Below are 15,637 nucleotides of genomic sequence, written 5' to 3'. Positions count from 1 at the left end.
GGGTTACATACAGAAGAGAGGTGGGTTGCTAGTGGGTTACATACAGAAGAGAGGTGGGTTACTAGTGGGTTACATACAGAAGAGAGGTGGGTTACTAGTGGGTTACCTACAGAAGAGAGGTGGGTTACTAGTGGGTTACATACAGAAGAGAGGTGGGTTACCTACAGAAGAGAGGTGGGTTACTAGTGGGTTACATACAGAAGAGAGGTGGGTTACTAGTGGGTTACCTACTGAAGAGAGGTGGGTTGCTAGTGGGTTACATACAGAAGAGAGGTGGGTTACATACAGAAGAGAGGTGGGTTACTAGTGGGTTACATACAGAAGAGAGGTGGGTTACTAGTGGGTTACCTACAGAAGAGAGGTGGGTTACTAGTGGGTTACATACAGAAGAGAGGTGGGTTACTAGTGGGTTACATACAGAAGAGAGGTGGGTTACCTACAGAAGAGAGGTGGGTTACATACAGAAGAGAGGTGGGTTACATACAGTAGAGAGGTGGGTTACTAGTGTGTTACCTACAGAAGAGAGGTGGGTTGCTAGTGGGTTACATACAGAAGAGAGGTGGGTTACTAGTGGGTTACATACAGAAGAGAGGTGGGTTACCTACAGAAGAGAGGTGGGTTACTAGTGGGTTACCTACAGAAGAGAGGTGGGTTACTAGTGGGTTACCTACAGAAGAGAGGTGGGTTACTAGTGGGTTACATACAGAAGAGAGGTGGGTTACTAGTGGGTTACATACAGAAGAGAGGTGGGTTACCTACAGAAGAGAGGTGGGTTGCTAGTGGGTTACATACAGAAGAGAGTTGGGTTACTAGTGGGTTACCTACAGAAGAGAGGTGGGTTACCTACAGAAGAGAGGTGGGTTACTAGTGGGTTACATACAGAAGAGAGATGGGTTGCTAGTGGGTTACATACAGAAGAGAGGTGGGTTACTAGTGGGTTACATACAGAAGAGAGGTGGGTTACTAGTGGGTTACATACAGAAGAGAGATGGGTTACATACAGAAGAGAGGTGGGTTACATACAGAAGAGAGATGGGTTGCTAGTGGGTTACATACAGAAGAGAGGTGGGTTACTAGTGGGTTACATACAGAAGAGAGGTGGGTTACTAGTGGGTTACATACAGAAAAGAGGTGGGTTACTAGTGGGTTACATACAGAAGAGAGGTGGGTTACTAGTGGGTTACATACAGAAGAGAGGTGGGTTGCTAGTGGGTTACATACAGAAGAGAGGTGGGTTACCTACAGAAGAGAGGTGGGTTACTAGTGGGTTACATACAGAAGAGAGGTGGGTTACCTACAGAAGAGAGGTGGGTTACATACAGAAGAGAGGTGGGTTACTAGTGGGTTACCTACAGAAGAGAGGTGGGTTACTAGTGGGTTACCTACAGAAGAGAGGTGGGTTACATACAGAAGAGAGGTGGGTTACATACAGAAGAGAGGTGGGTTACTAGTGGGTTACATACAGAAGAGAGGTGGGTTACATACAGAAGAGAGGTGGGTTACCTACAGAAGAGAGGTGGGTTACTAGTGGGTTACATACAGAAGAGAGGTGGGTTACCTACAGAAGAGAGGTGGGTTACATACAGAAGAGAGGTGGGTTACCTACAGAAGAGAGGTGGGTTACCTACAGAAGAGAGGTGGGTTACTAGTGGGTTACCTACAGAAGAGAGGTGGGTTACTAGTGGGTTACCTACAGAAGAGAGGTGGGTTACATACAGAAGAGAGGTGGGTTGCTAGTGGGTTACATACAGAAGAGAGGTGGGTTACTAGTGGGTTACATACAGAAGAGAGGTAGGTTACTAGTGGGTTACATACAGAAGAGAGGTGGGTTACTAGTGGGTTACATACAGAAGAGAGGTGGGTTGCTAGTGGGTTACATACAGAAGAGAGGTGGGTTACATACAGAAGAGAGGTGGGTTACTAGTGGGTTACATACAGAAGAGAGGTGGGTTACTAGTGGGTTACCTACAGAAGAGAGGTGGGTTACTAGTGGGTTACCTACAGAAGAGAGGTGGGTTACTAGTGGGTTACCTACAGAAGAGAGGTGGGTTACTAGTGGGTTACATACAGAAGAGAGGTGGGTTACTAGTGGGTTACCTACAGAAGAGAGGTGGGTTACTAGTGGGTTACATACAGAAGAGAGGTGGGTTGCTAGTGGGTTACATACAGAAGAGAGGTGGGTTACTAGTGGGTTACATACAGAAGAGAGGTGGGTTGCTAGTGGGTTACATACAGAAGAGAGGTGGGTTACCTACAGAAGAGAGGTGGGTTACTAGTGGGTTACATACAGAAGAGAGGTGGGTTACCTACAGAAGATAGGTGGGTTACATACAGAAGAGAGGTGGGTTACCTACAGAAGAGAGGTGGGTTACATACAGAAGAGAGGTGGGTTACTAGTGGGTTACCTACAGAAGAGAGGTGGGTTACTAGTGGGTTACCTACAGAAGAGAGGTGGGTTACATACAGAAGAGAGGTGGGTTGCTAGTGGGTTACATACAGAAGAGAGATGGGTTACTAGTGGGTTACCTACAGAAGAGAGGTGGGTTACTAGTGGGTTACCTACAGAAGAGAGGTGGGTTACTAGTGGGTTACCTACAGAAGAGAGGTGGGTTACTAGTGGGTTACATACAGAAGAGATGTGGGTTACTAGTGGGTTACCTACAGAAGAGAGGTGGGTTACATACAGAAGAGAGGTGGGTTACATACAGAAGAGAGGTGGGTTACTAGTGGGTTACCTACAGAAGAGAGGTGGGTTACATACAGAAGAGAGGTGGGTTGCTAGTGGGTTACATACAGAAGAGAGGTGGGTTGCTAGTGGGTTACATACAGAAGAGAGGTCGGTTACTAGTGGGTTACATACAGAAGAGAGATGGGTTGCTAGTGGGTTACATACAGAAGAGAGGTGGGTTACATACAGAAGAGAGGTGGGTTACTTGTGGGTTACATACAGAAGAGAGGTGGGTTACATACAGAAGAGAGGTGGGTTACTAGTGGGTTACCTACAGAAGAGAGGTGGGTTGCTAGTGGGTTACATACAGAAGAGAGGTCGGTTACTAGTGGGTTACATACAGAAGAGAGATGGGTTGCTAGTGGGTTACATACAGAAGAGAGGTGGGTTACTTGTGGGTTACATACAGAAGAGAGGTGGGTTACTAGTGGGTTACCTACAGAAGAGAGGTGGGTTACTAGTGGGTTACCTACAGAAGAGAGGTGGGTTACCTACAGAAGAGAGGTGGGTTACTAGTGGGTTACCTACAGAAGAGAGGTGGGTTACCTACAGAAGAGAGGTGGGTTGCTAGTGGGTTACCTACAGAAGAGAGGTGGGTTACTAGTGGGTTACATACAGAAGAGAGGTGGGTTACTAGTGGGTTACCTACAGAAGAGAGGTGGGTTACATACAGAAGAGAGGTGGGTTACTAGTGGGTTACATACAGAAGAGAGGTGGGTTACTAGTGGGTTACATACAGAAGAGAGGTGGGTTGCTAGTGGGTTACCTACAGAAGAGAGGTGGGTTACTAGTGGGTTACCTACAGAAGAGAGGTGGGTTACTAGTGGGTTACCTACAGAAGAGAGGTGGGTTACATACAGAAGAGAGGTGGGTTACTAGTGGGTTACCTACAGAAGAGAGGTGGGTTACTAGTGGGTTACATACAGAAGAGAGGTGGGTTACTAGTGGGTTACATACAGAAGAGAGGTGGGTTGCTAGTGGGTTACATACAGAAGAGAGGTGGGTTACTAGTGGGTTACATACAGAAGAGAGGTGGGTTACTAGTGGGTTACCTACAGAAGAGAGGTGGGTTACTAGTGGGTTACATACAGAAGAGAGGTGGGTTACTAGTGGGTTACCTACAGAAGAGAGGTGGGTTGCTAGTGGGTTACCTACAGAAGAGAGGTGGGTTACTAGTGGGTTACCTACAGAATAGAGGTGGGTTACATAGAGAAGAGAGGTGGGTTACTAGTGGGTTACCTACAGAAGAGAGGTGGGTTACTAGTGGGTTACCTACAGAAGAGAGGTGGGTTACCTACAGAATAGAGGTGGGTTACTAGTGGGTTACATACAGAAGAGAGGTGGGTTACATACAGAAGAGAGATGGGTTGCTAGTGGGTTACATACAGAAGAGAGGTGGGTTGCTAGTGGGTTACATACAGAAGAGAGGTGGGTTACTAGTGGGTTACCTACAGAAGAGAGGTGGGTTACTAGTGGGTTACCTACAGAAGAGAGGTGGGTTACCTACAGAAGAGAGGTGGGTTGCTAGTGGGTTACATACAGAAGAGAGGTGGGTTACTAGTGGGTTACCTACAGAAGAGAGGTGGGTTACTAGTGGGTTACATACAGAAGAGAGGTGGGTTACATACAGAAGAGAGATGGGTTGCTAGTGGGTTACATACAGAAGAGAGGTGGGTTACTAGTGGGTTACATACAGAAGAGAGGTGGGTTACATACAGAAGAGAGGTGGGTTACTAGTGGGTTACATACAGAAGAGAGGTGGGTTGCTAGTGGGTTACATACAGAAGAGAGGTGGGTTACATACAGAAGAGAGGTGGGTTACTAGTGGGTTACCTACAGAAGAGAGGTGGGTTACTAGTGGGTTACATACAGAAGAGAGGTGGGTTACTAGTGGGTTACCTACAGAAGAGAGGTGGGTTACTAGTGGGTTACCTACAGAAGAGAGGTGGGTTACTAGTGGGTTACATACAGAAGAGAGGTGGGTTACATACAGAAGAGAGGTGGGTTACCTACAGAAGAGAGGTGGGTTACTAGTGGGTTACCTACAGAAGAGAGGTGGGTTACCTACAGAAGAGAGGTGGGTTACTAGTGGGTTACCTACAGAAGAGAGGTGGGTTACTAGTGGGTTACATACAGAAGAGAGGTGGGTTACTAGTGGGTTACCTACAGAAGAGAGGTGGGTTACTAGTGGGTTACATACAGAAGAGAGGTGGGTTACTAGTGGGTTACCTACAGAAGAGAGGTGGGTTACTAGTGGGTTACATACAGAAGAGAGGTGGGTTACTAGTGGGTTACCTACAGAAGAGAGGTGGGTTACTAGTGGGTTACATACAGAAGAGAGGTGGGTTACTAGTGGGTTACCTACAGAAGAGAGGTGGGTTATTAGTGGGTTACATACAGAAGAGAGGTGGGTTACTAGTGGGTTACCTACAGAAGAGAGGTGGGTTACTAGTGGGTTACATACAGAAGAGAGGTGGGTTACTAGTGGGTTACCTACAGAAGAGAGGTGGGTTACCTACAGAAGAGAGGTGGGTTACTAGTGGGTTACATACAGAAGAGAGGTGGGTTACCTACAGAAGAGAGGTGGGTTGCTAGTGGGTTACCTACAGAAGAGAGGTGGGTTACTAGTGGGTTACATACAGAAGAGAGGTGGGTTACTAGTGGGTTACATACAGAAGAGAGGTGGGTTACCTACAGAAGAGAGGTGGGTTACTAGTGGGTTACCTACAGAAGAGAGGTGGGTTACATACATTAACATATTACATTACATCAACACTCAGATATAACACTGGTGTTAACCCCACTAGAATCAACACTCAGATTTAACACTGGTGTTAACCCCACTAGAATCAACACTCAGATATAACACTGGTGTTAACCCCACTAGAATCAACACTCAGATTTAACACTGGTGTTAACCCCACTAGAATCAACACACAAATATAACACTGGTGTTAACCCCACTATAATCAACACTCAGATATAACACTGTTGTTAACCCCACTAGAATCAACACTCAGATATAACACTGGTGTTAACCCCACTAGAATCAACACTCAGATTTAACACTGGTGTTAACCCCACTAGAATCAACACTCAGATTTAACACTGGTGTTAACCCCACTAGAATCAACACACAGATATAACACTCGTGTTAACCCCACTATAATCAACACACAGATATAACACTGGTGTTAACCCCACTAGAATCAACACTCAGATTTAACACTGGTGTTAACCCTACAATAAGCAACACTCAGATTTAACACCGGCGTTAACCCCACCGATATTTTTACACCCAGAAATGTGCTGCGTACATGTGTCATTTGCAACGTAAAATCTCTCTCAGGAAATCATCCTGTCGAGTGGTCTATAGAGTTGAAGCAGGACTGAACAGAACAGAACTGAACTGAACAGAACTGAACTGAACTGAACAGAACTCTCTCTCTCTCTCTGTCTCTCTCTCTCTGTATCTCTCTCTCTCTCTCTCTCTCTCTCGTCTCTCTCTCTCTCTCTCTCTGTCTCTCTCTCTCTGTCTCTCTCTCTCTCCCTCTCTCCCTCTCTCTCTCTCTCAATTTCAATTCAAAGTGCTTCATTGGCGTGGGAAACATATGTTAACATTGCCAAAGCAAGTGAAATTGATAATAAACAAGAGTAAAATAAACAATAAAACAAAGTAACAGTAAACATTACACATACAGACATTTTAAAACAATAAAGACATTACAAATGTCATATTATATATATATACAGTGTTGTAACAATGTACAAATGGTTAAAGTACAAAAGGGAAAATAAATAAGCATAAATATGGGTTGTATTTACAATTGTGTTTGTTTTTCACTGGTTGCCCTTTTCTTGTGGCAACAGGTCACAAATCTTGCTGCTGTGATGGAACATTGTGTTATTTCACCCAGTAGATATGGGAGTTTATCAAAATTGGGGTTGGTTTCGAATTCTTTGTGGGTCTGTTTAATCTGAGGGAAATATGTGTCTCTAATATGGTCATACATTGGGCAGGAGGTTAGGAAGTGCAGCTCAGTTTCCACCTCATTTTTGTGGACAGTGTGCACATAGCCTGTCTTCTCTTGAGAGCCATGTCTGCCTACGGCGGCCTTTCTCAATAGCAAGGCTATGCTCACTGAGTCTGTACATAGTCAAAGCTTTCCTTAAGTTTAGTTCAGTCACGGTGGTCAGGTATTCTGCCACTGTGTACTCTCTGTTTAGGGCCAAATAGCATTCTAGTTTGCTCTGTTTTTTTGTTAATTCTTTCCAATGTGTCAAGTAATTATCTTTTTGTTTTCTCATGATTTGTTTGGGTCTAATTGTGTTGCTCTCTCTCTCTCATAATTAAATGCACTGCTAGACACAAAAAAGTTGTTGTAACAGACATGGGTGTGTCCCAGTTCTGAGGAATTTTAAGTAATTAAACAAATGAATTGTTTACGCATAGCCCTTGCACCTATCATAGCCTTCAGTTAAGTGTTCTATGCATATCCCCAAATAATAATATCCAACAGACTATTTCTGTCTCTTTCTTTATCATTTTGAGAAGCAAATCTACATGGACCTCTGTAAAAACATACATACATTAAATTGCAACGCCTTTCATTGATCAAATTTAAAACTAACCCAAATACCCGTTTTTTTTGTGTTTTTTTTTACAGATAAGGGTGGGCATGGTAGGCTAATTTCAATGACATACTGAGCACACATAATTCCCCCACAATAAGTGTAACGTTATCTTACCTCTGATGTAGTTGGATTTAGTCTCATCCAGCAGACTGGAAGAAGATGCTCCCATAGTGAAATGAAATGATCTCAGTCCACGATAGACTGCTATGGCACATGCGAAGAAGCTGTTTATCGTACAGTCAACAGACCGCTTCAGTGTGTCGATGCTGGCATCTGACAGAGAACGGACGTGGAGAAGCACGCTTGAAGAAACCACTACCATACCGTAGGAACTTCCTCATTCTACAGCTCCGCCTTAATACCCGTATTCAGAAGCATTCCGGTTTAAGAGCGACGTTTACATTGTCGTTTTTCATCTCATCATGTAGCCTAGGCTATATATCAACGACTGTATATAGTTATATCTATACAGATACACTGCAAATACAGATTAACAAATTGAAAGAGTCACTGTAATACGTTTTTAAAATAACTTTATTATTACAATGGTTCGCTTTCTGCTGAAACGTGCGCTTGAATTATTCAAATATATTTTTCCAATTTGGTCCACTATTTTTGTCTTTTAAATTCATTACATTTTTTTGCTAATCTTGGCCCAGTTTCCCCAAAACATCTTAAGGCTAAATTAATCTTTACAATCTTCGTAGACGCATCTTTAAATCTCCAAGCTTTTCCCCCTAAACCATTGTTATTAACGTTACTCTTGAAATCGCTTGTAATCTCAGACCATTCGTAGAACAGCTAATGGTGCTTTCAAGATAACTGGGAACTCCGAAAAATGCGAGGTCAAATCAAATCATGAAGTCTGTGATTTTCAGGTCGGAAAGTCGGAGCTCTGGAAAGAGGCCCGAGTTCCCGTGTTGGAATTCTGAGTTGGATGACCTTTCAAAACTATTTTTCCCAGTTGTCTTGAACGCACTGAAATCGGAAGTCGGAGATTTCCGAGATCCGAGCTCCGAGTTCCCAGTTGTCTTGAACGCACTGAAATCGGAAGTCGGAGATTTCCGAGCTCCGAGCTCCGAGTTCCCAGTTGTCTTGAACGCACTGAAATCGGAAGTCTGAGATTTCCGAGCTCCGAGCTCCGAGTTCCCAGTTGTCTTGAACGCACTGAAATCGGAAGTCGGAGATTTCCGAGCTCCGAGCTCCGAGTTCCCTGTTGTCTTGAATGCGGCACCAGTGCGTCGTTAGATTATTTTTTCCCCCTCCCGCTTCATTTTATACACAGAAGATCTCCGCTAAACATAAAATCACATGATTTATAATCTTTCCTACAATAGCCTACAGTTCCCAATGTCTTTTCAATTGTTAAACAATCAATTTATAGCCAACAAAAATGTTTCAAAGGAACCCCGAGATGACTGCATTCAAATATAAATAAAGTATTTCAATCATATTCAAATGCATTCCATGTTCAATAAACAGAATTATATTTTGCTACTTGTAGGCTACTGTCTGTAATTTGTCTCAATATATATCTTAATCCTGGCGGGTTTATTTATTTTGTCTGACAAGAGAAACTCTAAAATTATTGTTACTAATGGTGCTTTCAACTAATGGTGTTTTTCAAATCTCCGACATCCGATTTCAGTGCGTTCAAGACAACTGGGAACTCGGAACTCGGAGCTCGGAAATCTCCGACATCCGATTTCAGTGCGTTCAAGACAACTGGGAACTCGGAACTCGGAGCTCGGAAATCTCCGACTTCCGATTTCAGTGCGTTCAAGACAACTAGGAACTCTGAAAAAAACAAGATGAATTCATGACATCACTGATCTTCAGTTCGGAAAGTCGGAGCTCTAGAAAGGTTTGCCAAAGGTATCACATACGGAATTATGTAGTAACCAAAAAAGTGTTTAACAAATCAAAACATATTTTATAAGTGGCTACCCTTTTATAAGTGGCTACCCTTAGCCTTGATGACATATTTGCACACTCTTGGCATTCTCTCAACCAGCTTCATGATGTAGTCATCTGGAATGTGTTATAAATACATAATACATGCATTATAAATATTATAATTGTAATATTATATTATAAATCAAAATTCAATCTGTACTTCAATGCACATCTGGCAACAACACATCTGCCAGAGATCCTCAACACTGGGGCCCCTCAGGGGTGTGTACTTAGTCCCCTCCCGTACTCCCTGTTCACCCACGACTGCGTGGCAAACACGACTCCAACACCATCATTACGTTTTCTCACGACACAACAGTGGTAGGCCTGATCACCAACAATGATGAGACAGCCTATAGGGAAGAGGTCAGAGAACTGGCAGTGTGGTGCCAGGACAACAACCTCTCCCTCAATGTGAGCAAGAAGAAGGAGGTGATCGAGGAAAAGGCAGGACGAGCAGGTTCCCATTAATATCAACGGGACTGTAGTGGAGCGGGTCGAGAGTTTCAAGATCCTTGGTGTTCACATCACCAACAAACTATCATTGTCCAAACACACCAAGACAGTCGTGAAAAGGGCACAGCAAAAATTTTCCCCCCTCAAGAGACTGAAAAGATTTGACATGGGTCTCCAGGTCCTCAAAGATTTCTACAGCTGCACCATCGAGAGCATCCTGACCGGTTGCATCACCACCTGGTATGGCAGCTGCTCGGCATCTGACCTTAAAGAGCTACAGTGGGCAATAGGCGGTTTTCTGTGGAAAGCCCATCAAATTGTCAGAGATTCCAGTCACCCAAATCATAGACTGTTTTCTCTGCTACTGCACTGCAAGCGGTACCGGAGCGCCAAGTCTAGGTCCAAAAGGCTCCTTAACAGCTTCTACCTCCAAGCCATAAGACTGCTGAACAATTAATAAAATGGCTACCTGGACTATTACATTGACACCCACCGTCCATTTGTTTTGTACACTGCTGCTACTGTTTGTTTATTATCTATGCATAGTCACTTCACCCCTACCTACATGTACGAATGACCTCAACTAACCTGTACCCCCGCACACTGACTCGGTACCGGTACCCCCTGTATATAGCCTCGTTATTGTTATGTTATTGTGTTACTTATTATGATTATTTTTGTTTGTTTATTTGGTAAATATTTCCTTAACTCTTTCTTGAACTGCATTGTTGGTTAAAAGGGCTTGTAAGTAAACATTTCACTGTAAGGTGAAATACCTGTTGTATTCGGCGCATGTGACCAATAAAGTTTGATTTGATTTGAACAGCCACACCATTCAGTACCAGATTCAGCGGAGGTCTAGAACTTAGGGAATGATTTGTACCAAAGACAATGCTCTTAGTTTTAGAGATGTTCAGGACCAGTTTATTACTGGCCACCCATTCCAAAACAGACTGCAACTCTTTGTTAAGGGTTTCAGTGACTTCATTAGCTGTGGTTGCTGATGCGTACAGTGCCTTCGTAAAAGTATTCAGACCCCCCTTAGTAGACCTTACAGTGAAATGCTGAATACAACAGGTGTAGTAGACCTCACAGTGAAATACTGAATACAACAGGTGTAGTAGACCTCACAGTGAAATGCTGAATACAACAGGTGTAGTAGACCTCACAGTGAAATGCTGAATACAACAGGTGTAGTAGACCTCACAGTGAAATGCTGAATACAACAGGTGTAGTAAACCTTACAGTGAAATGCTGAATACAACAGGTGTAGTAGACCTCACAGTGAAATGCTGAATACAACAGGTGTAGTAGACCTCACAGTGAAATGCTGAATACAACAGGTGTAGTAGACCTCACAGTGAAATGCTGAATACAACAGGTGTAGTAAACCTTACAGTGAAATGCTGAATACAACAGGTGTAGTAGACCTCACATTGAAATGCTGAATACAACAGGTGTAGTAGACCTCACAGTGAAATGCTGAATACAACAGGTGTAGTAGACCTCACAGTGAAATGCTGAATACAACAGGTGTAGTAGACCTCACAGTGAAATGCTGAATACAACAGGTGTAGTAGACCTTACAGTGAAATGCTGAATACAACAGGTGTAGTAGACCTCACAGTGAAATGCTGAATACAACAGGTGTAGTAGACCTCACAGTGAAATGCTGAATACAACAGGTGTAGTAGACCTCACAGTGAAATGCTGAATACAACAGGTATAGTAGACCTCACAGTGAAATGCTGAATACAACAGGTGTAGTAGACCTCACAGTGAAATGCTGAATACAACAGGTGTAGTAGACCTTACAGTGAAATGCTGAATACAACAGGTGTAGTAGACCTCACAGTGAAATGCTGAATACAACAGGTGTAGTAGACCTCACAGTGAAATGCTGAATACAACAGGTGTAGTAGACCTCACAGTGAAATGCTGAATACAACAGGTGTAGTAGACCTCACAGTGAAATGCTGAATACAACAGGTGTAGTAGACCTTACCGTGAAATGCTGAATACAACAGGTGTAGTAGACCTTACAGTGAAATGCTGAATACAACAGGTGTAGTAGACCTTACAGTGAAATGCTGAATACAACAGGTGTAGTAGACCTCACAGTGAAATGCTGAATACAACAGGTGTAGTAGACCTCACAGTGAAATGCTGAATACAACAGGTGTAGTAGACCTTACCGTGAAATGCTGAATACAACAGGTGTAGTAGACCTTACAGTGAAATGCTGAATACAACAGGTGTAGTAGACCTCACAGTGAAATGCTGAATACAACAGGTGTAGTAGACCTCACAGTGAAATGCTGAATACAACAGGTGTAGTAGACCTCACAGTGAAATGCTGAATACAACAGGTGTAGTAGACCTCACAGTGAAATGCTGAATACAACAGGTGTAGTAGACCTCACAGTGAAATGCTGAATACAACAGGTGTAGTAGACCTTACCGTGAAATGCTGAATACAACAGGTGTAGTAGACCTTACAGTGAAATGCTGAATACAACAGGTGTAGTAGACCTTACAGTGAAATGCTGAATACAACAGGTGTAGTAGACCTCACAGTGAAATGCTGAATACAACAGGTGTAGTAGACCTCACAGTGAAATGCTGAATACAACAGGTGTAGTAGACCTTACAGTGAAATGCTGAATACAACAGGTGTAGTAGACCTCACAGTGAAATGCTGAATACAACAGGTGTAGTAGACCTCACAGTGAAATGCTGAATACAACAGGTGTAGTAGACCTTACCGTGAAATGCTGAATACAACAGGTGTAGTAGACCTTACAGTGAAATGCTGAATACAACAGGTGTAGTAGACCTTACAGTGAAATGCTGAATACAACAGGTGTAGTAGACCTCACAGTGAAATGCTGAATACAACAGGTGTAGTAGACCTCACAGTGAAATGCTGAATACAACAGGTGTAGTAGACCTTACAGTGAAATGCTGAATACAACAGGTGTAGTAGATCTCACAGTGAACTGCTGAATACAACAGGTGTAGTAGACCTCACAGTGAAATGCTGAATACAACAGGTGTAGTAGACCTCACAGTGAAATGCTGAATACAACAGGTGTAGTAGACCTTACAGTGAAATGCTGAATACAACAGGTGTAGTAGACCTCACAGTGAAATGCTGAATACAACAGGTGTAGTAGACCTCACAGTGAAATGCTGAATACAACAGGTGTAGTAGACCTCACAGTGAAATGCTGAATACAACAGGTGTAGTAGACCTCACAGTGAAATGCTGAATACAACAGGTGTAGTAGACCTCACAGTGAAATGCTGAATACAACAGGTGTAGTAGACCTCACAGTGAAATGCTGAATACAACAGGTGTAGTAGACCTTACAGTGAAATGCTGAATACAACAGGTGTAGTAGACCTCACAGTGAAATGCTGAATACAACAGGTGTAGTAGACCTCACAGTGAAATGCTGAATACAACAGGTGTAGTAGACCTCACAGTGAAATGCTGAATACAACAGGTGTAGTAGACCTTACAGTGAAATGCTGAATACAACAGGTGTAGTAGACCTCACAGTGAAATGCTGAATACAACAGGTGTAGTAGACCTCACAGTGAAATGCTGAATACAACAGGTGTAGTAGACCTCACAGTGAAATGCTGAATACAACAGGTGTAGTAGACCTCACAGTGAAATGCTGAATACAACAGGTGTAGTAGACCTTACAGTGAAATGCTGAATACAACAGGTGTAGTAGACCTCACAGTGAAATGCTGAATACACCAGGTGTAGTAGACCTCACAGTGAAATGCTGAATACACCAGGTGTAGTAGACCTCACAGTGAAATGCTGAATACAACAGGTGTAGTAGACCTCACAGTGAAATGCTGAATACAACAGGTGTAGTAGACCTCACAGTGAAATGCTGAATACAACAGGTGTAGGAGACCTTACAGTGAAATGCTGAATACAACAGGTGTAGTAGACCTCACAGTGAAATGCTGAATACAACAGGTGTAGTAGACCTCACAGTGAAATGCTGAATACAACAGGTGTAGTAGACCTCACAGTGAAATGCTGAATACAACAGGTGTAGTAGACCTCACAGTGAAATGCTGAATACAACAGGTGTAGTAGACCTTACAGTGAAATGCTGAATACAACAGGTGTAGGTAGACCTCACAGTGAAATGCTGAATACAACAGGTGTAGTAGACATCACAGTGAAATGCTGAATACAACAGGTGTAGTAGACCTTACAGTGAAATTCTGAATACTACAGGTGTAGGTAGACCTCACAGTGAAATGCTGAATACAACAGGTGTAGTAGACCTTACAGTGAAATGCTGAATACAACAGGTGTAGTAGACCTCACAGTGAAATGCTGAATACAACAGGTGTAGTAGACCTCACAGTGAAATGCTGAATACAACAGGTGTAGTAGACCTCACAGTGAAATGCTGAATACAACAGGTGTAGTAGACTTCACAGTGAAATGCTGAATACAACAGGTGTAGTAGACCTCACAGTGAAATGCTGAATACAACAGGTGTAGTAGACCTTACAGTGAAATGCTGAATACAACAGGTGTAGTAGACCTTACAGTGAAATGCTGAATACAACAGGTGTAGTAGACCTCACAGTGAAATGCTGAATACAACAGGTGTAGTAGACCTCACAGTGAAATGCTGAATACAACAGGTGTAGTAGACCTCACAGTGAAATGCTGAATACAACAGGTATAGTAGACCTCACAGTGAAATGCTGAATACAACAGGTGTAGTAGACCTTACAGTGAAATGCTGAATACAACAGGTGTAGTAGACCTTACAGTGAAATGCTGAATACAACAGGTGTAGTAGACCTCACAGTGAAATGCTGAATACAACAGGTGTAGTAGACCTCACAGTGAAATGCTGAATACAACAGGTGTAGTAGACCTCACAGTGAAATGCTGAATACAACAGGTGTAGTAGACCTCACAGTGAAATGCTGAATACAACAGGTGTAGTAGACCTCACAGTGAAATGCTGAATACAACAGGTGTAGTAGACCTTATCGTGAAATGCTGAATACAACAGGTGTAGTAGACCTTACAGTGAAATGCTGAATACAACAGGTGTAGTAGACCTTACAGTGAAATGCTGAATACAACAGGTGTAGTAGACCTCACAGTGAAATGCTGAATACAACAGGTGTAGTAGACCTCACAGTGAAATGCTGAATACAACAGGTGTAGTAGACCTTACAGTGAAATGCTGAATACAACAGGTGTAGTAGATCTCACAGTGAACTGCTGAATACAACAGGTGTAGTAGACCTCACAGTGAAATGCTGAATACAACAGGTGTAGTAGACCTCACAGTGAAATGCTGAATACAACAGGTGTAGTAGACCTTACAGTGAAATGCTGAATACAACAGGTGTAGTAGACCTCACAGTGAAATGCTGAATACAACAGGTGTAGTAGACCTCACAGTGAAATGCTGAATACAACAGGTGTAGTAGACCTCACAGTGAAATGCTGAATACAACAGGTGTAGTAGACCTCACAGTGAAATGCTGAATACAACAGGTGTAGTAGACCTCACAGTGAAATGCTGAATACAACAGGTGTAGTAGACCTTACAGTGAAATGCTGAATACAACAGGTGTAGTAGACCTCACAGTGAAATGCTGAATACAACAGGTGTAGTAGACCTCACAGTGAAATGCTGAATACAACAGGTGTAGTAGACCTCACAGTGAAATGCTGAATACAACAGGTGTAGTAGACCTTACAGTGAAATGCTGAATACAACAGGTGTAGTAGACCTCACAGTGAAATGCTGAATACAACAGGTGGAGTAGACCTCACAATGAAATGCTGAATAC

General features: G+C 43.0%; 1 protein-coding gene across 1 annotated transcript in view; it reads right to left on the bottom strand.

Moving 5' to 3' along the window:
- The window catches only part of LOC139550051 (protein Niban 1-like), a 67,994-nt gene extending 60,331 nt beyond the window's left edge, over positions 1 to 7,663 (bottom strand). Inside the window, exon 1 of the mRNA XM_071360635.1 lies at positions 7,478 to 7,663. Coding sequence (XP_071216736.1) covers positions 7,478 to 7,532 — 55 coding nt within the window. The 5' untranslated portion in view covers positions 7,533 to 7,663. The remainder of the gene's footprint in view (positions 1 to 7,477) is intronic.
- Positions 7,664 to 15,637: the final 7,974 nt, after the last annotated feature.

Source organism: Salvelinus alpinus, chromosome 23 (genome assembly GCF_045679555.1).
Source record: "Salvelinus alpinus chromosome 23, SLU_Salpinus.1, whole genome shotgun sequence".
Lineage (NCBI taxonomy): Eukaryota > Metazoa > Chordata > Actinopteri > Salmoniformes > Salmonidae > Salvelinus > Salvelinus alpinus.
This window is presented reverse-complemented; position numbering and strand designations above follow the sequence as displayed.